This window comes from Scheffersomyces coipomensis, assembly GCF_036884675.1.
Source record: "Scheffersomyces coipomensis strain NRRL Y-17651 chromosome Unknown DFJ63scaffold_5, whole genome shotgun sequence".
In the NCBI taxonomy this organism is placed as follows: domain Eukaryota; kingdom Fungi; phylum Ascomycota; class Pichiomycetes; order Serinales; family Debaryomycetaceae; genus Scheffersomyces; species Scheffersomyces coipomensis.
The window spans coordinates 746,588-771,534 of record NW_027042896.1 but is presented as its reverse complement, the minus strand read 5'-3'; the positions used below and the strand labels follow the sequence as shown (position 1 = coordinate 771,534).

Here is a 24,947-nt window from a genome sequence, read left to right as displayed (position 1 = left end):
TAATTCGCGGTGAGGATGTTTTATTTTTACGGTTAAATGTAATTCCAGACATGGCAAAAAATAATTCCAATTCACCAAATTTCAATTTCGCAATTATGGGGTATCATACTAGATTTCAAAACACTAATAATGAGGATGAATTATTAAATTATTTTAATGTTATTCAATGTGTGTTTACTTGATTTTATAACGTGTATGTGTGTGTGTGTTTCTTTTTATTACTTTTCTCCCCTTTAAACTTTTGGTTGATTAAAAGTATATAATCCTTTTTATTTTCATTAAAAGCCTACCCAGATATAGATCATGGATCAAAACAATTCAATGATAACGGCTAATTTAACTATCGAATCTCCACCTACTTCGGTCATTCGTCCCAATGGACATAGTCATACTGATACAATTACTTTCCATGCTGTGGGAAATGCGGGTGATAGTAATATTCGTCATGAAAGGAAAGGTACTCAATCTTCAGTATCTTCATCTAACGAAGAGACTTCAGCTGAATATGAAGGAGGAACCAAGAATGGCCAACATACTCATGCTATCGTTTTAATTGGGTTAAGAGGAGTGGGGAAACTGACATTGGCATTAATGGCTCTGGCAGCTTTGAAATTCAAATATGTTGGTGTCGAAAATTGTGTTCGTGATTATACTGGTATGCCAGAAGCATTATATTTAAATAAAGTATCATTGGATGAATATAAGGATTTACAATATAGATTGATTACTCAATCATTAACTGAAAATGAACATAAAAATTCTATTTATGTCTTACCTTCTTCATCAATTGATAATGTTAAAGTGGTTGAATTTTTACAAAAGAATGCTAAAAAGTATTGTATTATAAATATTGAATGTGAAGAATTAAGGATCCTTAATTATATGGAATATTCAAATGATATGGAAAAGGGAATTCAAATGATTCAAGCTAAAGTCTTAAAATATAGATCCATTGCAAATTTTAATTTCTTTAATCTTCATTCTGATTTAACTATGATTCAAAGAAATCTAATCTCAATTGGTAATACCGATAACAACTCAGAAGAAGATGAAGATGAAGATACTAATCAGCATCATCATCATTTGCTTTTAAAACCATTGGAACGAGAATTTGTTCAATTCTTAACATTCATAATCAAAGGTTCAAACTCGGCTTCAACTATATCCGGAGATTTACATTTGAAATTATCTATCGATAAGAAATTCTCTCTGTGTTTACAAATCAGATATCCTCAAGTTTTGAATCTTAATTTCTGGGATAATATCGATGAAATAATCTATGGAGTTGATGCTTTAGAAGTTAAAATCGATATTATCTTATTAACAAGACAAATCAATAATGCTTATGCGATAGTAAAATTAGAAGAATTCATAGCTCAATTGAAAAGAATTACCAATTGTTCTTTACCCATAGTATTAAGTATTCATAATTCGATTCTGGATATTAATCAATTCACTCATGGAAGTTCAGAAGCCATTAAATCAGAAGTATTCAATTATTATTATAATTTCCTTTACTCGATATCTAAATTAGCCATGGATTATATTACTTTAGATTTAGGTTTATTCGTCCCTGATACCAATCATGATTCGACAATAGTAATGGATCATTTGAATAAAATAAAAGGAAATACCAAAATCATCGGTTCTTTCACATCTCAAGATCCTGATTTTTGGAGTATTGATGATGATGATGATGAAAGTGGTAGTGATGCTATTGAAAATGATGAAGAAATCAAAATTAATGGTCTTGCGATAGTTGAATTATCACGAAAATTAAAATTAAATTATTTGAGATTGAATTCATTTGCAACTCGATTATCAGATAATTTTAAAATATTCAAATTTAATCAATTCGTTTCTGAAAATTATCCTAATTTAACTATTTCAACATTTAATAATAATGAATTAGGAAAATTCTCCAAAATATGTAATAAATTCTTAACTCCAGTTGATATCCCCATTAGCTCCAATCCATCATTAGTATCGTCTCAAATTCATCAAGCTTTATACTCATCATTTTTATTACCAAGCTTGAAATTCTACATCATGGGAAGAGATGTATCTAATTCTTTATCACCCGTAATACATAATACAGCTTATAAAGCTTTAGGATTGCCTCATACTTATGCCACGTTTGAATGTTCAACTTTAATGCCATATTTAGCTGAATTAGTTAAATCACCAAATTTTGGAGGTACGGCTATTATTATGCCATTTAAATTAGAAGCTTTGAAATATGTTGATTCCATGTCAAATCATGTTAAAATCATTGGAGCTTTGAATTCAATTGTGGCAGAAAGAAGTTTTGAAAATCCAAATCAAATAACTTGCATTAGAGGTGAAAATACAGATTGGTTAGGAGTTCGATTATCGTTGATTGATAATATATCGCCTATAAATGCTGTCAGTAAGAATAAAACAGCTTTGGTACTTGGAGCTGGTGGTATGAGTCGTTCGGCCATATATGCATTGATCCAATTAGGTTATCAGAGAATTTTATTATATAATAGAACATTTAATAAAGCTCAGGATTTGGCTAATTATTATAATTCATTATCACCTATAAGGCCATCTTCATCACTTTCAACAGGAGAATATGATTCAAATATTGATGATTTAAAATATTTTGAAATCATCTTACTAAATGATGATGAATTCAATGGAGGTATTATTCCTAATAATTTCAATTATCCAACCATTATTATAAGTTGTGTTCCAAGTTCAGATAGGATAACAGGTCAACCTACCAATATTCAATTCTCTCCTAATTGGTTTAAGAGTCCCTCAGGAGGGGTTGTTTTAGAAACCGGTTATGAACCATTAATAACACCAATCCTTCAAAGAGCTAAACAATATAAAGATAAAGGTTGGGTGTCAGTGAATGGATTGAATTACCTTTATGCACAAGCATTAGCTCAATTTGAGATGTTTACAAATAAACCAGCTCCAAGAGCATTAATGAAATCAGTTGTGATTGAACATTATAAAACTAACTACGCATAAAAAGTAAGTAAACATATATATATATATATATCTATAGACAATATCTCATTTAATCCAATTTTTGTTTGGCATATTTGACTTTTAAAGCTGCAAATACAACATCCATTTTGAATTTTCTTAATAAAATATATTCTAGGAAGAATCTTGGACACCACCATAAGACGGTACCTAAGAATGTAGCCATTTTACCACGGTAATAATTCAATGTACCACCTAATCTAGCACCTTCAAAATCATTTACTACTCTTCTAGCATATTCTGCAGCGGGCATTGGATTATTTCTAGCTGCCATTTGTTGTCTTTCTCTAAGAGTATATTCCATTTCAGGAATATTATAGATGGAAGTTGATGGTAAAGATCTTTTATCTTCAATATCAGTTTTAACACCACCAGTAATAAAATTAAGCACTTTAACATCAAATCCTAACATTTCAATTCTTAAAGTAGCAGCATATTGATGAATGGCAGCCTTGGTAGCAGAATAAGTACAACTTAATGGGAATGGAACAATACCACTTACAGAACCAGTAAATCCAATAGCCCCCTTGGCATTTATAACCAATGGACCTAATTCTCTAACCAATCTCATTGGACCATATACATTGACTTCAAAACATTGTTTAAAGTATTCATCTGATACATCCAAAGCTGCAAATGTACATGATTGACCAGCATTATTATAAAGAATATCCAAATATTTGTCACCAGTTTGATCAATTATGAATTTTTTGGCATTTTTCACACTATCTAAATCAGACACATCTAATTTGAATGGAATTACCCCATATTCCTTCAATGGTTCCATTGGTTCTAATCTTCTAGCAGCAGCAAATACTTTATATCCCCTCTTGGCAAATTCTATTGAAGCTGCATATCCAATTCCTGATGAAGCACCCGTAATTAAGGCCACTTTTTGACGTTGATCTGACATAGTGCTATGATTTGTTATGAATCGTTTCTTGAATATCACTTATTCGGTTGTCAATGAAATCAATTGCACTGGTTATAAAGAAGAGATAATTTAGGGATCAATTTCTATTATTATACTTAAGATTTATCTCAAATTTCCGCAGCGGGGCATAAAAAGGAAAAAAAATTTAGTGTGTGGAAGCTTTACAGCTTAAATGGTAAGGTCACTAGAACAATAAACTAAAGTTACTACCATATACTGAAGAATGAACCAATGTGAACTATGATCTTTCATTAGAACCCCCCTAGAATTGAAGTCTTAACTTGTTTTAAACCAGAAGAAATGGTGCCTTTACAAAATCACACGTGAAAGAAATCGCAACTAAATAAATCACGTCGTCCCAAAGAGGCAGTCCCCTCTTTTGTTAGGATTATTCATTTTTGTGGAATAATTATGACGGTCAAAATGATCTTTTAATCAATCACATCTAGAGAGCAGCTGTATAATCATCTATCTAAACTAAACAATGTCGACTTTCTTTAAAGATGTGGCTCAAGAATCTAGGATTCAGCTTAATTTGAGTTCTCATGATAATAAGTTGATTGATTCTGGAAATAACAATGTTAATAATACGATTGCAAATGATGGTGGTGGACAAGATGATACAAATGATACATCAGATGTAACTTCAGTAGATTTGGATTTATCTATATCAAATGATACTAAAGAAGTAAATCATAATGAAACTCAGGAGACTTCATCGATGAGATCAATGGCAAACAGTTCTGAATCTAAACCAGATGGATTCAATTATAAATGGAGTAATCATAGTTTACGTGATTCCGAAGTCATTGATTCTTCAACACCAGCTAAAATAAGAATTCCAACTAAACAACCATTCTTATTTGGTAATAGTAAGTTAAGTACTAAATTATTTTCTAATAAGATATACTCTACAACTCCTAAATCAAATTCTGATTTTAAATCAACTCCAAGAATTTCTTCTTCTCAATCTACAGATATTGATAATCAAGAGGGGAAAGAAAATACTAAAACTGAATCAATTGATTATGGTTATACTTCAACTACTCTCAAACAAATTGAAAGTAAGCATGATTTAATAAAAGTTGCACCTGTTAAACAAATTTCTCTGACTGTAAAATCAGATTTCAGGCCTAATGATTCTCTTTCTAATTCATTTTTTAATATTATCACTGAATTAGAATCAAAGTGTACTAGTTACAAATACCAATTAACAAAATCCAACCAAGTCATATCGGTAAAGGAAAATGAATTACAAGCAATGCAAGGTAAAGTAACTACAGTTACTCAAAAACTAAATTCACTAAACTCTATCTTAAATGAATTTGCTCTGGAATTAAAAGAAATGAAGACTGATAAAAGTGAAAGATCAAATTATATTGAAGAAATAAAACTGGATTTGGAAACCACCCAGAAATCAGTTCAACATTTAAAGGAAAGGTTATCCAAAACAACAAAATACTTAGAATCGTATAAATTAAGATCAAATGGTTTTAAATTAAAGTTTGAAAAACAGAACTTATTGATAAAAACTCTAGAAGCATCTGTTGATGAATTATCTGGTAATTTGTCCGAAGAAAAAATTAAAGTTTGTTCTTTAAATAATAAACTTAACGAAACAAGTGAATTATATGCTAAACAATTGATAGAAAAACAAGACCAATCGTTTAATTTGTTGAATGATAAGATTGATAAAGATTTAAAAGTTCAAATAGTAGAAAATCTGAAACAAGTTTCTTCACATATTGAAAATGTATTTGATCAATTTTCTAAATCTTTCGAAACAAGTGTTCTTGGAAAATTAGCAGCAGAAAGCAACCAATTACAAACTCAATTAAAGGAATACACAACTTCCACTTTTGAATCTATTAACTTGATTAAAAATAGTATACAATCTATTGATGAAGTGTTTCCTAATTCTATTTCAGATATTTCATCCAATTTCAAAACTATGTTGGAAACGGTTAATAATTTACAAGATTCCTCTTTAAAAGATAAATTCGCAGCCATAAAAAAGGATGCTAATTTTTCAACTTCAGAATTAAAGCAAATGTTAACTAGTTTATCGGTGAAGTTAGAAGAGCAATTGACTAATAATAATCTGTGGAATAGTTCAATATCTGAACTTTCTAATCAAATTAAAGTGTATCAAGATGAGAAGTTGAAAATTACCCAAGAATTGAAAGATGCTGCGGTTAAGATTCTAAATTTTGAGAAATTATTTGAAACGCAAAAGTTACAATCATCATCTAAAACTACTGAGATCAAAAATTTGAAAGCCAATGTGATTAAGCTTGAAAAAGATTTAAAGCAAAAAGTACTGAAATTAGATGAGGTTAGTCAAACTGCCGAACATGAAAAGCAAGAATTAACTAAAAATTTTAAAACCCTGATTGCATCACTTAAAGAATTTCTTGCCATTGCTAATAATGAAAAGATTCAAAATATTTCTGAAAGAGATACATTAACTAAGAAAATTAAAGAATTAGAAAAGATTAAAGCAGATTATGAAATATTAAAGCAATCTAAAAGAGAGATTAAGCAAAGTGCTACAGAGTTGGAAATTTTAAAGATGAAAACTAAGACTAATGAATCCAATTATCAAAGTGAAATTGCAAAAATTACAAAAAAGTATGAATCTTCTCAAAAGGAATTATTAAAGGTTAACAATAAGCTTACAGAGAAAGGGGTCATTGAAAGTTCATTGAATGAAAAGATTGATAAATTGACCAAACAATTTCAAACTGAACAAAAGAATGATTATGACAAGAGAATTCATGATGATCAAATTAGAAATATTGGGAATTCATTAAAGGAGTCAAATAAGAAGTTTACTGTCAAGGAAGCAAAATATAAGAATGATATTATCGGTTTCAAAGAAAAGATCAAGATGTTAGAAATAGATAATAAATCTCAATTAAAGGAGAAGGAATCGTTACAGTCTAGTTTATCAAATTTAGAAAACCAATTGAAAAAATCCGAAAATGAAAAAAAACTTTTGCAAACAAATTTTGAAAGCAAGATCAAGCAATTGGAATCTAGATCAACGACAAAGAAACTTGAAGAGCCACTGAATTCTGACAAAAAGAAAAGAAAAGTATCTGCTATTAATAATGATAATGATACATTTGATGAATTTTCAATTGCAAATGTTGATGACTTTCCTTTAGTTCCAAGAAGGAAAACCAAAAAATGAAATTTATATTTACAAGGGGGGTATGCTAATGAAACTAAATATGTACATGAAAAATTTATCTATCATTCTTTATTGAATTCCTCTAATAACTTATCTTCATATAAATAATGCATGAATTTAACTGGTTTCTTTTGACTTTCTCTATCGACGTGTAACACTGGTACATCATAACAATACACATCAAACCATTTTTGATTCTCTGGATTCATGATATCAATGATTTTCAAATCTATATCCTTATGTTTCAATGACTCATTATGTAAAGTATCATTTAAAACTTGATGAGCATTAGTACACAACATACAAGTTTTCTTGGTGAAAAATGTTAATGAAGGTTTTTCAAGTCCTAAAGATGAAGTCACTGACAATGATCTTATTATTCTTGGATTTAATTTCTTTGGAGTTATTAGTCTATTCAATGTTAACATTATGATTTGTGGGGGGGAGTTCCATTGAAGTAGTATTAAAATCAGATCATAATTTTTCAATCTATAGTTCAAAAAAACAAATCAAAATTCACAGTTTGAATAATGAAAAAAAAATAAAGTTAAGATATGATTTTGCCCAGGATCGAACTGGGGACGTTCTGCGTGTTAAGCAGATGCCATAACCAACTAGACCACAAAACCATTTCTTGAAAGATAAAAATTAAAATGTTTCTCACAAATTGTCTATTTAGTTCACGTGTTTCCCATAGTTAAAATTTCGGAAATGACCTCGTATATAGCCTTCCGAACCATAATCTAAAGAAGTAAAAGATCAGATTTTTAACATTAACACTAACAATTGATAATTAAAAGATTATAATTCTATTTCTCGAAGAGTAAATTCAAATATTATCAGAAGTTGAGGAGAAATAACCTATAGTTTGTTACTATTTCTGTAAAGTCGGTTCAAAACATCACTTTTAGAAGATGACTAAACGTTTGAAAAATAAAGTTAAACTTCATCTCAAATTAGCTTTAAATTCTATTCAAACAATAATTGAACAAATTTAGTTCGGTGAGATCGGGATATAGACGTTAGTAGACAAAAATTAAGCATCATTTACTATTATAAACAAAATAAAATAAAAAAAACATTTAGGTTTTTTTGTGGTCAAGCGAGATATTCCGATATCGCCAATGCTCTCCACCTCCCCCATATGTAATTATCATTATATTAATGCTAGTTTAAATTAAGGTTTAAAAGGATTTAATATATTCAATAATCCGATTCATATTGGTTTCCAATTAAATGATGGTCGTTGTGTATGATCAAAGAAGGTAAGTCAAGACAAGATTTTAATTATTAAAAGATTAAGATCAACCTTTTGATCTTTAGATTTTCCGACATAGAACAAAAAAAAATCATCAAAGAACTTAGTCAAAAAAGCCTTGGAGCCAATTATAGAAATATTTTACTTTCTCGAGGTAAACAAGATAATATACTATTCATAAAACTCTATTCGGTCAGATGCCTTCCGTCAGTAGTTTTTCCTATTTAATTTTTATTCATTTATGCTGGTTTGTAGATCCAATATTTTTCACGCTAACAAAATTATGCATTTCCACCTTATTTTATTCCGATGCAACGTTTTAGTATTTTTTTTTTTCTCCATAGTTAAAATTAGATTATTGTTACATTTTAGGGCTACAACGCCATTTTTCATACCATTTTCTAAATTATAACTCTAATTATTAATGTTGTAGCGAACAGTTTTTTTATAAAATGCACCTTTACGGTCATATGACTCCGTAATTGGAAGGTTTTCAAATTCCATTTTGTTTTCTCTCTCTCTCTTATATTTGCAATATTTAAATTTTAAAACCAATATCGGGCTTTTTAACTAGTGCAAAAACATATGATGATTTTCATATAATAACAATCGATTCTGCTCGAAACCCTGTAATTTATAAATGTTTGTATAAGTCTTCTGTATCATCTTTTTACAATCTCATCTTGTATCTATAAATTTCTGTAATCAATATTATTCCAAATCCAAATTAAGTATACTATCTACTGACATTAAAAAAAATCAATATAATAATTCAACAAAAAATAATAACTAATAATGGCTGATAACGATTCTGCTTCAATCACTTCCATACAATCCGGACCATCCTTAACTAGAATCAAATATTCTGGTGATTCCGATGAATTTGTTATCATTGGGAATCAGAAATATTATCGTCATGAACTAATGTTAGCGTTTGGAGGTTCATTAAATCCTGGTGTAAGACCTTATCCCAAACATGATTTTAATACAGCTCCATTAGGTTTAGTTGCCCTTTCACTCACAGTTTTTTTACTTTCATTATTTAATGCCCATGCCATGGGAATCGATATTCCAAATGTTTTCATATCATTAGCAGTGTTTTATGGTGGTTTAGTTCAATTCTTAGCTGGTGCATGGTTATTTGTCGAAGGTAATACTTTCGCTGCTACAGCTTTAACATCATATGGAGCCATTTTTATAGCTTATTCATCCATATTCATCGAGGCCTTTGGTATACATCAAGCATATGATGAAACTGATCAATTACCTACTGCTATAGGATTCTTATTCTTAGGAACAGCCATATTTACATTTTTATTATTAATGGCCACTTTCAAATCAACAGTTGCATTCATTTCCTTATTTGTATTGTTATTATTAACATTTTTACTTCTTGCTATAGGTAATTTAATGTTAAGTGACTCGGTTATAAGAGCCGCTGGAGTGATTGGCGTTATAACCGCATTAGTCGGTTGGTATAATTCAATTGCAGGTGTTGCAACTAAACATAATTCTTACTTCACTTTAACACCTATACCATTAAAAACATTCAAAGGGGGAAACTAAATAGTTTGTAATATGTAATATTAATGATTCAATGTACAATATTAAATATAACTATTAGTTTAGTAGGTTTCATCGGTATTTCTTACGCGTATGTGGTAGCACACTTCAAAGTTTTCTATTTATTATTGTGGTATGGATGTTAAAACAAATGGCAAAAAAATTGTTTAGCAGAATGATTTTGATTTATAATAAACAGCATAAATAAGACAAATAATTCAATAATTTTTCAAATTCATTTCATCGTATCATTCTTTCACCAGAAACTAAAACGACAATATGGTTAGTTTGCCTAATTTAAAAGTATATCATATACTATTGTTTTCATTCACACTTTTCAGTGCCGTTGTTCATGCTTATTCAGGTTCATCAAATTTAATTCAAATTGATGATAATTCATTCAAGAAAGTAGCTATTGAATCAGGGAAATACGTATTGGTGGACTTCTATGCTGATTGGTGTCGTCATTGTGCCAATTTGATGCCTACCATTGAAGAATTGGCTGATTTGTTCGAACCATATCAAGATCAAATCACCATTACTAAGATTAACGGGGATAAAGATGGGAAGAAGATGGCTAGAAAATATGCTGATATTGGATTCCCAACTTTGAAATTATTTCATGGTGATGATAAACCGATTGAATTCGATGGAATGAGAGATTTACAAAGTATCAGTAATTTCATTCAAGTTGCTAGTGGGGTTAGACTTGGTGAAGATAATACTAACCAAATTGAAGATAAACAACAAATCCTTGAATATATGAATAATGAAGAAGAAAATGAAAAGGAAGATCATATTATTAAATTAGATGATGCTACTTTTGATAATGTAATCTTGGATTCTGGAGTTAAGCATTCTATTGTGGTATTTTCAGCTACTTGGTGTAAATATTGTCAAGAGCTTAAACCCTTCATTAGTGAATTATCTAATGATATTTTCATTAATGATAAGAATCAATTACAATTTGCTGTGGTGGAGAAGGATGTGGTTGAAGCTGAAAAAATATTTAGAAAGTATAATGTCGAATATTTACCTGCTATCCTTTACTTTAATAGTGATCTTAAAGATGATCCTATTGTGATTAAAAATCGTGATTTACCAAGTTTATTAGAAAAGATTAATGATTTAACCAAGATTCATAGAATTAGAAGTGGAAGATTATCTGATAGAGCTGGTAGAATTGAAAAATTGGATAGAATTATTCAAAGTAAATCTACCCTTAGTAAAAACATTGCTATTGAAATTTTAAATAAAGAAGTTTCAAAATTTGAAGATTCAGAAATGATAAATTATTATAAAAAATTACTTAATAAAATCATTAATGATGGTACTGAAGAATCTCAAAAATTTTTTAATAATGAAATCAATCGATTATCTAACATTTTAACCAATGATATTGCCAAATTAAAATCAACTATCATTGATTCTATGGAAAGAAGATTAAATATATTAAAGGTATTTATATAGGTATTAAAAGTCTAGCTATCTATATAGTAATTTTTTGAAGGAAAAAAAAACACACTCTGACTACCATTCTATGTGATGGAACTTTTGAATAAGTCTAACATTATCAGGCCAAATCTTACCATCATTTAATATACATTGATCAATGATTGGTCTAACATTATTTGGTCTACATCTAGCTAACCAAATGTTTTTTCCCAGATTTCTTAAATAAATAATAACATTGGCCGAAAATTTATGACCTCCGATATGATTAATGAATGCAACTTTAACCCCATTTGGAGTATTATCACCAACATCACGATAAAGTTGTAAATCTCGTAAATGAATTTCAATTTCCTTTTTCATGATTGGAGCAGTTATACCACATCTTTTATCTCTATGTTTATGAGAACAAAGGAAGACATATGATTTAAAAGTATCAACTTCTAATTTAATGGTGGGGAATTCTTGTTTAAAACTATCAAAATTTAAACTGGTTAAATTTTGAGCTCTAAATTCAATTAATTTAGGTATAAAAGTAGATAAGAATTCGTCAACTTGATTTAAATGAATATTTTTAATCCAAATGAAAAATGGTAATACTAATATATCACCAACTAATTCTTGTTTATAATCATCATTAATCAATAATTCATCTGATGATAAGGATGATACTGAAGTTTTAATAGCACTCAGTTCAAGACCAACAAAATTTCCTGCATTATTACCAGCCCATTTCGATACTGAATGAGATAAAGTATTTGATTCACCCGTGGCATCATGGGCCCAATCGGTTTTACCAGTTGATACAATGAAATGAAGACCATAAGGTTTAGTTGAATTCCATAAATCAGCTTCATCATCGAATTTTAAAGAGGCAGGGAATTTGGAATCACAACTCTCGCAATCAAATGAACAATCAGCTATTTCAAACCCTTTGGATTTGACTTCTTCGTCATGATTTTGACTAGTTCTTCTTATAAGTTTATCGAATAATCCCATTTGTATTGAATTTTTGAAGGTATGTTGTATCTATAAGAAGTAGTGATCTATCGTGGATCTTGTAATAAAAAGATATAATCTATGACTGATGGGTAAATATTCTCTATCTAAACGACTCTATAGTATGACGAATGATAGATGAAACACGTATAATATATATATAAGGATGATGAAAGAAACGAACTAAGGAAGGAATGAATATAGATAACAGGATCTTTTTCTAGTTTAAATGGAAAATTTTTCTTAATCTAAACTAAATCCAAATAGGAATACACAACCACACACTGAAACTCACACGCTAAGAGTAATAAGCCTTGTTTATGATACTGTGGATGGCAAATGATGAAAGATCTGATAAAGATTTTTATAGCATTAAATATATGGCTGCCTTATCCTTTGAAGGCACAAGAAAGAAAAAAAATTAGTGAAAACTTTTCGATCCGAATTCCGCATACTATATACAGGTCCCGACGGCGATGACAGTTGTTATAGATGGTTTAGATTACAAAGATTTATAAAATAGTCGTTTCCTAATTAGGCGTCGATACGGTTTTAATGGCGATAACAGGAGTTTAACCCTTTTTTGAAGTATAATATAACGGGATTCGTATTAGTACCTTTTGCAGTCTAAAAATATCAATCCCATATCGGTATTGTCTATTTCGGGATTTTAGGATCTCAAATCTACAGAAGATTCAAAGTAGAAATTTATTATAGATTAGTTAAGATACAAAGAAACTAAACTAGTAGGGTAAAGTCATATCATTTATAGATTTATATTTAATATTCATATCAATATGAATAACAAGAATTAAAAACAAAGGAGAAAGCAAGAACTTTAGACTCAACCTAGTTATTAAACACTATCAGCATGTTCTGCATGTTCAATTTCTACTTTTTCAGCTGGTGAAGAAGTAGAATTATCAGCAAAAGTAATACCAGTAGTTGGATCATCTCCAAAGACTTTAGCAACTTCTTCTAAGGTGTGACCATAAGTTTCAACAAAAGTGAAGTAAACAATAACTAATTCACAAGCAAGAATACAACAATAGACAATATAATATTTCCATTCAATAGCTTCCATAGCAATAGCATTAACAAACCCGTTATAAAGAAGGATAATATTTTGGGTAACTTGGAAAAGATTAAGCCCCTTAGCTCTATGGGAATATGGTAAAATTTCAGTAATATATAAATATGGTAAACCATTAGCACCAAAGTTATAAGAAAGATAATAAAGGAAAATCATAGCAAGAACACCATTGGCTAAACCTTTATGTTCAAAATTGGTCTTTTGATTGATAGCTGAAAGGGCTGTCCAAATAATATAAGTAGTCAACATACCACTTATACAAATTAAGAATACCGTTCTTCTTTTGAATTTATAAACGACACATGCCATAACAACAGAAATAACAAAGTTATAAATCATTAAACAACCATTAATTTCTAATTGTCTAGTAGGACTAGTGATTCCAATAGAATCTAAAACCTTATTCAAATAATATGAAACTAAACCATTACCAGAAAGTTGCATAATCCAAGCAGTGAACAAAATTAAGAATAATCTCTTTCTAAATGTTGGAATTTTAACGAAATCAACGAATCTAGTGGTAGAATAAACTTTTTCTAATTCAAGAGCAGCTTCAATTTCTCTAATTTCAAAATCAACAAGTCTGTGAGCTCTTTCATCTTCAGATGATCCAGTATGATATTTATGTAAAATCTTTCTCGCTTGTTCAACCTTACCTTTAGAAATTAAAAATCTTGGAGATTCAGGAACCATCCAAATGAATATAACTTGAACAAGTGAAAAAAAACCTTGTAAATATGATGGAACTCTCCATGCATTATCACCCTTGATATTTCTTGTACCATAAGTAATCCAAGCAGCAAGGATAGCACCGAAATACCATAAGGTATTGTAACAAGCAGTACAAGTGGGTCTGTAAGATGGAAAAGATAATTCAGCAATTAATGAAGGAGAAGAACAAGTAGCAATCCCAAAACCAATACCAAGGACAATTCTTGAACATAAGAAGAAAGCATAATTAGTAGAAGCACCTTGCAAAATAGCACCAATAATAATAATACTTACACCCCCGGCAATACATTTTTTTCTACCATATTTATCAGAAAGCCATGAAGCAATTGAGAAAGCAGCAATGGCACCAAAAGTAGTACCGTTAGAAAGAGCACCTAAAACTGAACCTTCTGGGTGACCCATTTTTATGTTCCAAGTTGATAAGGATTGGAAACCATTCAACATAGAACTATCATAACCATTACTGGTAGATGTAATAGTAACTATAAAGATATAGAAATGTAACCAACGGAAATGGGAATGTCTCCACCAAGGTTTATCATGGTAAAGATAGTTTTCAACATCTTCACTGTTTAAAAACTCTTGTTGTAATTGAATATTACCAGTGATGGAAACAGAATCATTTTGATCCTTTATATATCCAACCTTTTCTGACATAGGTGCAAAATTTGAGTCTTGTGGTGTTATGATGGACTTCAGTTATATATCAACCAGTGACGTGTTTCTCTTTTAATAGAAGTACTAAGATAGATTAGCCAGGACAGAAGATAATTATAAAAAAAAAGAATTAAAATGAAATTATGATAATCGATAATGGATAATTTAAGTGTATATATACCAAAGTGTAATAATATAAGGTTTTAAGATTCTAATTTTGTTGACCATTCGAATGTTATGGATTTAGATTTAGTGTACGGTAAATTTGCATTCATTAGAGTCGGAATATTTATTATTTTTAGTAATGTTGTTATTATTTGCAACTTTCTATTAATTTGTGTAAATAAAAGAGGGTTAGTTTACTTCTCCGCAAACACAAACCAGTAAAACACACAAGAATATGAAGAGGGGGGTGTCATCAAACTTGTAACTACACAAACAGCCACTAAAAGTTTAACTAGACAATCTAAAATTAAATAGAAACCTCTTGGGTTGATAGGTAACACTTGAGCGTATGTAGGTTATGATTATTTTTTACGGATTATTTGTTACCCCAAGAATATAAGGCATACCCCACAAAATAAAGAGGCTTTTTAAATATTAATGTTCAATTCATATATATATCGACGGCTGATTTAATTTTGTTCCTGGAATTACTCTCCAATTCCAACTTCACAAAACTATAAACTCGGAAAATATTCCTCATATGATTTGATCGGTTATGTATCAATGTTCAAAAATATCATGATAAATATAAGCTTTGTTCAAAGGAGCAAAACTACAAACTAGGTATTTTCTCCATTTACGTCGGTTGACAATGTTTGAAATAGGTAAGGGAACGATTTATAGATAGTATTTTTTAATAGATTTGATGTCAAATACTTTCCCCTCCTAGTTCTGTGCTTCTTAACAGATCGGGCTTCCTAGTAAAATGACCGAAAATAAGTTTGTCTTTTTTTTTCAACCTAATAGAACATTATCTTTCATAAGTATTGGATGGTGTATGGCTTGATATAGCTTGTTGAAATCTGCAAGCCAACAAATCATCCTACTTCAAATTCTGTTCCAGTTGAGCCACCCTCAGAAAGAGATTTAGTATAATTGTTAGGCCGCGTATTATTCCGATAGAGGTCATTGTTTACCCCATATTCAAGCACCTAGCGCAAATTATTCCAGATTTCTCAAATTCATTTTTTTATTTTTGGCTTGACAACCAATGTGTCAGACTATATTGTAGTTTTATAATATAATTACGTATCTTCCCCCATTTCTATGTAATTATGTATCTTCCCCATTTTTTTATATGTGAGGTTTTCTTTTTAACTTTCGCTAATTAACTTTGATATTCTCGCAATTCCGTTTCCTAAAATAGTACAATCGTCCGTTGATTTTTAAAACACACTCACACAAAGAAGTCACGAAGAGGAATACAAGGCTAAAACTTCCAATCTATTAGGATACCAATTGTACCATCTTTGGAAAATTGAAATTGCAATAACTTATAGATAGAATACAATTTCTAATAATTTTAATTTAATGAAATGACAAAGAAGATATATGGTAAACAATAACTAAGTATGCGATTTTAAAAGATTCAATCAATGAGCTCATTCTTTTGTCATTTGATAAATTCAACTAAATCATTAACCGTTTAGGACAAGACAAGACAAGACAAGTATGAGCGACCAGTATGAGCGTTTCTTCACAGCTACACGTTAATAAAGTATAAGTAAAGAATAAAACAAATCGAATCATATATTGAATAAGGTTAGAAGGTCCCCCAAATTATTTGAACCCAACAAGGTTCTTCTATGCTTGAGAGATGTTGCACGGAACACTTTCAATAAGTTACCAAAATTAATTAGATAAGCGGAAATATTATACACCAATGACTTTGAGAACATAAAACCCTACCCCATATTTTCCTCAGCGAAATATCTTGCGAGGAATCCCTACTCGATTTGGAAACATAAATTATTAAACTTTTGTGTTCTTTTTTTATTTTTTTTTCTGTAAATAGTAATATCCCCAGTTAATTCTTAAAGTTCCTACGTGTCTTATTACTCACAACCCAATTAACTTCTTAAATTGTAGGATATCCGTGCAAACCTTATAGATGTATTCTCTTTCAGTATTAAGGTAAAAAAAACTTGGATTTAACCTAATCGAAGTGGAGCAGCGGAGAATCATCAAGTTTAACCTTTTTTTTGACATGTTGCGAGGGCTCAACCTTAACTAAAAAAAAGGTGGGGTAATTTTTAAAAATTAACGCGCTTTAGGGACTGATGGTAAACAATCTCCATCATTTCAATTAGTTTAAGCAGAGCATCCTTCTACTGAACTGGATTTAAGGTAGGATTTCCCATTTGAGAAAGATACCCTTTATCATCACACCCCAAAGGGTGGGGGGAAACCAAATGAATCAATGACTTGTTAGATGGTCCATAGGCTTTGTTTAAAGGTTAACTCAAGATTCTACAGCTGTTCCTTGGGGGTGTAAGATTAAGATATGCTCAGTATAAGGAATATGATTGTAACATGAAAATCATTAGGCCGATATTGATACATAACAACTTGTTTTATAGGAGAGCATACTAATTTGTAAATTTTCTCTCCCGCAAATCGACACATATTCCCCCTTTAAATAAAATAGATCGTATTTCTCCATTGAATTTTGTAAAATATATATATATATATATAAGTGTTTACTTTTCTACTTAAAGCACAATTGTCGGTTTTGTTACATCTTTAGTACTATTCAAGACATTTTAGTATCATGAGTCCTATCAAGACAACTAGCTATAATCAATTAGACATTGATTATTTAATCGATGAATTAACATTAGCTGAGAAAATATCGTTATTAGCCGGAAAAGATTTTTGGCATACCGTTCCAATTCCTCGAGTTAAAATCCCTTCCATTAGAGTTTCAGATGGTCCAAATGGTATTAGAGGTACGAAATTTTTCAATGGTGTTCCATCCAATTGTTTCCCTTGTGGTACCGGTTTAGCAGCAACTTTTAATAAAGATTTATTAGTGGAATCAGGTGAATTAATGGGAAAAGAAGCTAAATTAAAAGGGGCTGCCATTATTTTAGGTCCAACTTGTAATATTATCCGTTCTCCCTTAGGTGGAAGATCATTTGAAAGTTATTCTGAAGACCCTTTATTATCGGGTATTGCTGCTGCTAGTGTTATCAAAGGTATTCAAAATGAAAAAGTTGTGGCTTGTCTTAAACATTTCGTTTGTAATGATCAAGAAGATGACAGAAGAGCTGTTGATACTTTATTAACTGACAGAGCATTCAGAGAAATTTATTTAAAACCTTTCCATATTGCTATTAGAGATTCCAATCCAAAATCATTTATGACATCTTATAATAAGATCAATGGTGAACATGTATCTCAAAGTAAGAAAATCTTACAGGATATTTTAAGAAAGGAATTGAATTATACTGGAACTATTATGTCTGATTGGTATGGAGTTTATTCAACCAAAGAAGCCTTGGATGCAGGATTGAATTTAGAAATGCCTGGTCCAACTAGATTTAGACAAATAAATCAAGTTCTTCAAGCCGTTCAATCTAATGAAGTTAGCGAAGATGTCATTGATGAAAACGTTCGTTATATTTTAAGATTGGTTAATGAAAGTTTAAAGGCTGAAATACCTGATGATGTAGTGGAATCTCCTAATGATGATCCAGCCGCTGGTGAATTATTAAGAAAAGTGGGTGATGAATCGATTGTGTTATTAAAGAATGAAAATAATATCTTACCATTATCCAAGACTAAAATTGAAGGTCAAGGAAAGATTGCTGTCATTGGTCCAAATGTAAAAGTTGCTCAAGATTCAGGTGGCGGTTCCGCTTCTATGACCACTCGTTATAAAATCACTCCTTGGGAAGGTATCCAAACTAAACTTGAAGAAGGAAACAATACTGTTGGTTTAGAATATTCTTTAGGAGCTTTCTTAGATAGTACTTTACCTGATGTGGGACTCACTTTATTCAATGAAGAAGGTGAAAAGGGTCTTAATGCTAGATTTTATAAACATCCACCAGGTCATAAAGGGGATAGACTTTTATTAGAAGAATTGAAATTATCAACTTCAAGAGTTTTACTTTCTGATTATAGTAGTGAACACTTAGATCCCAATAAACCTTTATACTATGTTGATTTCACCGGTACTTATATTCCTGATGAAACTGCTGAATATAATTTTGGTACTTCATGTGTTGGTACTGCTCAAATATTCGTTGATGATGCTTTAGTGGTTGATAATAAAACCAAACAAACGAAAGGGGATGCTTACTTTTTAGGTATGGGTACCAGAGAAGAAAGAGGTTCAGTTCATTTAGAAAAGGGTGTTTCTTATAATGTCAGAGTTGAATTCGGTACTGCTCCTACATATACATTAGAAAGTGGACTTGAAGATGCTGGTGGAGTTTATTTCGGTATTCAAATTAAATCTACTCCTGAAGTTGAAATTTCAAAAGCAGTTAAATTAGCTAAAGAAGTTGATACTGTGGTTCTTGTAGTTGGTCTTTCTAAAGAATGTGAATCAGAAGGATTTGATAGACCAGATATGGATATTCCAGGATCAACCAATGAATTAATTGAACAAGTAGTTAAGGCTAATCCTAACGTTATTGTAGTCAATCAATCTGGATCACCAGTTACTATGCCATGGGCTGAAAAAGTTCCCGCTATAATTCAAGCCTGGTTTGGAGGTAATGAATTAGGTAATACTATTGCTGATGTGTTATTTGGGGATTATAATCCATCAGGGAAATTATCAATGACATTCCCAAAAAGATTGCAGGACAATCCATCATACTTTAATTTTGGTTCTTCTAATGGAGAAGTTTTGTATGGTGAAGATGTATTTGTTGGGTATAGATATTATGAAAAGATTGATCTTAAACCATTATTTGCATTTGGTCATGGATTATCATATACAAGTTTTGAACTTGATGAATTAGTTGTTACTAATGATGGTGATTCTGTTGATATTAAAGTTAGAGTTACCAACACTGGTAAATTAGCCGGAGCTGAAGTTGTTCAAATATATATTGAACAAGAGAATCCATTAATTCCAAGACCAAAGAAAGAATTGAAAGATTTTGGAAAGATTCATTTAGAAGCGGGTAAATCAGGTATTGTTGAATTATCAATCAGTATAAAGGAAGCCACATCATATTGGAATGTACTGAAACGTAAATGGCAATCTGATAAAGGTACATATAAAGTTTTAGTTGGTACTAGTTCGGATAAGATTGAAGTTGAAGATAAATTTATTACATCAAAAACATTCAATTGGGTTGGAGTTTGAGTATATTAGAAATAATAAAGTTAAGTTTTATATTCGAGATATTTATAATTATTTTGTAGAGCGTTCTAGTTTAACGCGATAAATCTGCTTGAAAAATAAAATAATAGATATACTGGATTGGTGATAGTGATCAATCCAATACCAATTCTAGCGGGACTAATAGTGTAAGTAATATTGATTATTGCTTTGGAAACAGTAGGGACAATCATTTGATCCTTATGATAACCACAGTAACCCTCATTTATATGGACCTTGATATTACAATTTTTATTCTTCGAAGTGATACCAAGACATTTCATGAATATAGGAGCCAGATCATTGATAACGGATGGTTGATGAAAATGACATAAACTAAGGTTTGATTTTGTCAATGCTTTACATCTTTTCCCCCTGGATGTTGTACCTTTGCATTGCACTGTTAATGACTTAGTCATCAGTAAATAGATTATGTGTCAGATTAGATATTAATTAACAATAAGCAAAAAGTTAAATTACAACTTTAAAATGGTTTGAGGTTTTAAAGTAAGATTTTAGATCTTATCATGGTTGATACATCATAAGCGCAATCATATAAAATAGAGCAATAATGTATTGCAAAAAGAATAACTTTAACCGGTTGGAGTATATACAGGAAATAAAATTAGCAACCGAGTAAATACTATGCCGTACTATATATAAAAAAAGGTAAACAATAGCGATAAATAATAAGAGACATATATCCGATTCATTGTGAGACAAGACAAGACAAATCAGCTAACGAAAGAACACTTATCTCCTTTCAATGATTAGGTTTGATTTAAAGTTTTATAGATTTGATAGGTGGTAGCATCGTTCACTGTAGTATATTTCATAGTGAAGATAGGATATGGGCTGGATGGTTATGTTTTTAAATTGTACTAATTAAGGTACACACACAGATGAAATTTGAGAGAGGAAACAGTTTAATACACGACCTTCTCTTCTTCTCTCTTCTTCTTCCTTTTTTGTTGAACCTGATTATTTTATATACAGTACATGACACAGATGGAATAAACCAGAAACTGAACTGAACTGACTGGGCCTTTCCTTTTGTCATTTTATTCAATTAGACGATTTAAATAATTTTATGTATTTTATTCATTATTTATTATTTGATATCTCTCTCTATACTAAAGACGTATAGAGGATAGAATAGTCTACACATCCCTCCCACGTTCAACTCATCTGATTCGTCGTCTAGTCAAGTTAATCTAGATATATCTTTCACTCCCTCCCTCACTCACTTTTAAACATTCCCACCAGCCCCTTGCGACTAAAATCACCACCTTTTTTTTTGAGCTGTCCCTGTATTACACTGACAGTCAACCATCACCACCATCATCCATCATTTATCATTTATCATCTCATATCTGAAAGTATCTCCAACTTTCATCCATCTTGGTCTCATCTATTCCTTGTATTCATAATCTAATCGATTGATTGATTGATAATAACTACCCTTTTCATTTGATTAGAAAGTACTTTCTTCCTTTCTATCTACATTCATTCATTCCTTTTTATTTCATTTCATTCCATTCCATTCCGTTTTCATATTCATATTCATATTCATATTCCCTTTCATATTCACTTTCTTGGTTCGGTTCTATTTCATACACTGTTTATCATTTGTTCATTTCTCATTTACATATCTATCTCTCTTATTATCTCATCATCTTTTATCCTTTTATTATCAAGTTTACATGAAATATCATTAGCCCACAATTTATCATCAATCAATTTAAATAATAATTCAATCAAAAAAAAAAAAGATATATTAAATGATACAAGTACATTCCTCCATGGTTGAACTACATCTGGACTCATCCCCTCTTGGAGGTCATACTAATGATATTACAAAACCATCATCACCATCTTTAAATGATCTTGATCATGAATCAACCACTAAATTATCATCTCCCTTAGTATTAAAATCAAATAATAATACTAAAATAGATTCAACTAGTATGGATGAAGATTTTTATGATACTGGTAGTAATATTTCTATCACTGATAATGATGAAACTAAAGTGGATCCAAAAATTATTACCAATAATAATAGTAATAATAATAATAATGATAATCTCTTATCAACCGCATCTTCTAACAATATAATACCATTACAATCAGATCAAAATGTCATACCGCCAAATATTAATCATCATCATAGTAATTCAACTTCAACCAATAATAATAGTCCTTCTACTCCAAATTCTTATAAAGGCTCTCGATCAGAAGCTTCAGATATGACCAATGATACTTCAACTACCTCAGTTGATGATGATGATGAAGATCTTGATCATCATACTCTTTTGATTCCTCAATCTCATTCAAGTAAAACTATTCAACAAGAATTGAATAATTTACATTCAACTTCAACTCCACCTTTAACTTCAACTCCCATAACTAATATTATTAATAATAATAATAATAATAATACTGAAGAAGATATAAATGATAATGATGTGGTTGATTCTACTGTCTCAACTATAAATAATATTCCTCTGCCTCGTCCTTTACCAACTCCTACTCAAGGATCTATGGCATTACCCACTGATTTAACTACTACCACTCGAGATTCAAATCTGAGATCTTCAATTGTACAACAACAACAACCCCATTCAAGACCAATTACTTCAAGAAGTACCACTTTCTTAGGTCGTTCTCATACTTTTCAAAATGCTCAAGAACATACAAAATCAGAAATTATTAGAACTAAAAAATTATTAACTGGAAATAGACATCCTTATTATGGAACTCAAATTGATAAAAGTCATGTTAATTATGTTTTAGCCTATTGTATGTCAACCAGTATTAGGCATGATACTTCTGCAAATTCAGGTATAATGAGAAAATTGGAAGATAAAGATTTTAGCATTAATAAAAAATATACTTTCCAAATTGGTGGAACTGAATTAACTCCCGCTGCAGAATATGATTTTAAATTTAAAGATTATTGTCCTGATGTATTTCGAAGTTTAAGATCAACGTTTGGTATTGATCCAGGAGATTATTTAACTACATTTGGAGAATCATTTTTATTCAGTGATTTAGTAACTCCCAGTAAAGCAGGTAAATCAGGAGCTATATTTTTTTATTCATCCGATTATAGATATTTGATTAAAACTATTCATCATTCTGAACATCGTCAATTAAGAAGAATTTTAAAACATTATTATAAATATGTTAAAGAAAATCCAAATACTTTGATTTCTCAATTTTATGGTTTACATCGTATTAAAATGCCCTTTAGTGGTGGATTTGCTAAACATCATTTTGTGGTGATGAATAATTTATTCCCTCCATTTAGAGATATTCATCTTAAATATGATATAAAAGGTTCAACATTAGGTAGAATTACCCGTATAAAACAAATTCGAAAAAGAAATGAAGAAACTAAAAAAATTGAATATGAAGATGATGATTTATCAAAATATACTTTAAAAGATATGAATTTTTTAAATCAAAATGAATTAATTAATTTTGGTCCTCAAAAGAAACAAATATTCTTTAAACAATTAGAATCAGATGTCAAATTTTTAAAAGAAGCCAATGCAATGGATTATTCATTATTAATTGGAATTCATGATACAAAAAAGGGTAATAGTTTAGAAACCAATCAAAAATTATCTATCTTTGCTCCTGAATTTGATCAAGTTCAAGATGATCGACGGAAATCAATTATTTTATCCACCATACCTAGAAATGTAGATCGTGAACATGATCTACCGACAAATGTATTCAAAGGTCGGTCGACATTTGTATTCTATGGTCATGATGGTGGTATTCGATCAACCAATGAAGATAATGAACCAATGAGTGAGATTTATTATCTTGGTATCATTGATTGTTTAACCAATTATTCCCTTAAGAAACATTTGGAAACGTTTTGGCGTTCGTTAGGTCATTCAAGAAGTACAATATCAGCCTTACCAGCAGATGAATATGGTCAAAGATTCTTAAAATTCATTCGTAAGGGTACTGGTAATCTAAAAAAGAACAAACAAGCTTAGTTTGTATACTAATCCATCCCAGATTAAGAAAACATACATATATATATTGTATTCTTATCCATTTTATTTATTTATTTTCATTTCACTATGTCAAATAGTTCTATTTTTTTTTTGATCATGTCTTATATTATTCATTGTTAACCGGTTTGAGTAGCTATAGATAATTGCTTTTATATATAACTAATGAATATAGACTTAAAAAATTATTTTGCTTTTTATTTTATTTTTAAAAAAAATGTCGCATTATGTAGTTATCTTTCTCCCTAGGAAATTAGCAATTAAACATTGAAAAATAGTGAGGAAATGGAAATTTAGGGGGAAAGTGAGTCAGTAAAAAAAAGAAGATTTAGTGAATGCTCCAGGAGGGGTTTGAACCCACGACCGTCGCGTTCCTCACACGACCGTGACTTATGGCATAACCATATCGTCGTAACACGGCTATAAGCACGAAGCGCTAACCTCTGCGCCACTGGAGCCTAACCTAAACAGACGCGATAATGTCGCATTTCCGCCTAGAAAAGCTTTATCCACTCGATCCCGAATCGAACCTCCTGACAAACACGACCAAGAAAAACTTGAACAACTAAGCCATTCAACCCAATTCTAACCCAAAAAATTAGAAATTGCTCTTTTGAAGTGTTTCCATATATCAAAATCTAAATTTTGAAAATTTTTTACA

The 24,947-nt window shown here is 30.3% G+C and overlaps 10 protein-coding genes and 2 non-coding genes across 12 annotated transcripts; 6 read left to right on the top strand and 6 right to left on the bottom strand. All coding sequences in view use genetic code 12, as the record gives it.

The window, feature by feature from the left end:
* Positions 1-321: 321 nt before the first annotated feature.
* On the top strand, positions 322-3,006 carry DFJ63DRAFT_288897 (uncharacterized protein; the record flags this gene model as incomplete). The annotated part of the gene is made up of 2 exons (XM_064905178.1): positions 322-1,678; positions 1,733-3,006. The coding sequence occupies 2 exons, from the start codon at positions 322-324 to the stop codon at positions 3,004-3,006; spliced, it is 2,631 nt and encodes an 876-aa protein (XP_064761046.1).
* Positions 2,956-4,028, bottom strand: AYR1 (acylglycerone-phosphate reductase). The gene has a single exon (XM_064907130.1). The coding sequence runs from the start codon at positions 3,935-3,937 to the stop codon at positions 3,056-3,058; it is 882 nt and encodes a 293-aa protein (XP_064761045.1). The 5' UTR covers positions 3,938-4,028; the 3' UTR covers positions 2,956-3,055.
* Positions 4,029-4,189: 161 nt separating this feature from the next.
* Positions 4,190-7,185, top strand: DFJ63DRAFT_193951 (uncharacterized protein). The gene has a single exon (XM_064903899.1). The coding sequence runs from the start codon at positions 4,443-4,445 to the stop codon at positions 7,152-7,154; it is 2,712 nt and encodes a 903-aa protein (XP_064761044.1). The 5' UTR covers positions 4,190-4,442; the 3' UTR covers positions 7,155-7,185.
* Positions 7,186-7,216: 31 nt separating this feature from the next.
* On the bottom strand, positions 7,217-7,582 carry DFJ63DRAFT_336465 (uncharacterized protein; the record flags this gene model as incomplete). The annotated part of the gene is made up of 1 exon (XM_064908384.1): positions 7,217-7,582. One exon carries the CDS (start codon positions 7,580-7,582, stop codon positions 7,217-7,219), a length of 366 nt encoding a protein of 121 aa, XP_064761043.1.
* A 127-nt stretch (positions 7,583-7,709) lies between these two features.
* Positions 7,710-7,783, bottom strand: DFJ63DRAFT_t104. Its single transcript has one exon. It is a non-coding gene; the product is annotated as a tRNA-Val (tRNA).
* Positions 7,784-9,207: 1,424 nt separating this feature from the next.
* DFJ63DRAFT_336464 (acetate uptake transporter family protein) lies at positions 9,208-9,978 on the top strand (the record flags this gene model as incomplete). Its single annotated transcript, XM_064908383.1, has 1 exon — positions 9,208-9,978. One exon carries the CDS (start codon positions 9,208-9,210, stop codon positions 9,976-9,978), a length of 771 nt encoding a protein of 256 aa, XP_064761042.1.
* A 179-nt stretch (positions 9,979-10,157) lies between these two features.
* Positions 10,158-11,475, top strand: DFJ63DRAFT_193824 (uncharacterized protein). The gene has a single exon (XM_064903895.1). It carries the CDS (start codon positions 10,255-10,257, stop codon positions 11,443-11,445), a length of 1,191 nt encoding a protein of 396 aa, XP_064761041.1. The 5' UTR covers positions 10,158-10,254; the 3' UTR covers positions 11,446-11,475.
* Positions 11,476-12,854, bottom strand: DFJ63DRAFT_193825 (uncharacterized protein). Its single transcript, XM_064903896.1, has one exon. It carries the CDS (start codon positions 12,424-12,426, stop codon positions 11,506-11,508), a length of 921 nt encoding a protein of 306 aa, XP_064761040.1. The 5' UTR covers positions 12,427-12,854; the 3' UTR covers positions 11,476-11,505.
* A 428-nt stretch (positions 12,855-13,282) lies between these two features.
* On the bottom strand, positions 13,283-14,908 carry DFJ63DRAFT_314312 (general substrate transporter; the record flags this gene model as incomplete). The annotated part of the gene is made up of 1 exon (XM_064906335.1): positions 13,283-14,908. One exon carries the CDS (start codon positions 14,906-14,908, stop codon positions 13,283-13,285), a length of 1,626 nt encoding a protein of 541 aa, XP_064761039.1.
* A 2,776-nt stretch (positions 14,909-17,684) lies between these two features.
* Positions 17,685-20,240, top strand: DFJ63DRAFT_288569 (beta-glucosidase; the record flags this gene model as incomplete). Its single annotated transcript, XM_064905155.1, has 1 exon — positions 17,685-20,240. One exon carries the CDS (start codon positions 17,685-17,687, stop codon positions 20,238-20,240), a length of 2,556 nt encoding a protein of 851 aa, XP_064761038.1.
* A 1,817-nt stretch (positions 20,241-22,057) lies between these two features.
* MSS4 (1-phosphatidylinositol-4-phosphate 5-kinase) lies at positions 22,058-24,268 on the top strand (the record flags this gene model as incomplete). The annotated part of the gene is made up of 1 exon (XM_064908382.1): positions 22,058-24,268. One exon carries the CDS (start codon positions 22,058-22,060, stop codon positions 24,266-24,268), a length of 2,211 nt encoding a protein of 736 aa, XP_064761037.1.
* A 354-nt stretch (positions 24,269-24,622) lies between these two features.
* On the bottom strand, positions 24,623-24,744 carry DFJ63DRAFT_t103. The gene has a single exon. It is a non-coding gene; the product is annotated as a tRNA-Ile (tRNA).
* Positions 24,745-24,947: the final 203 nt, after the last annotated feature.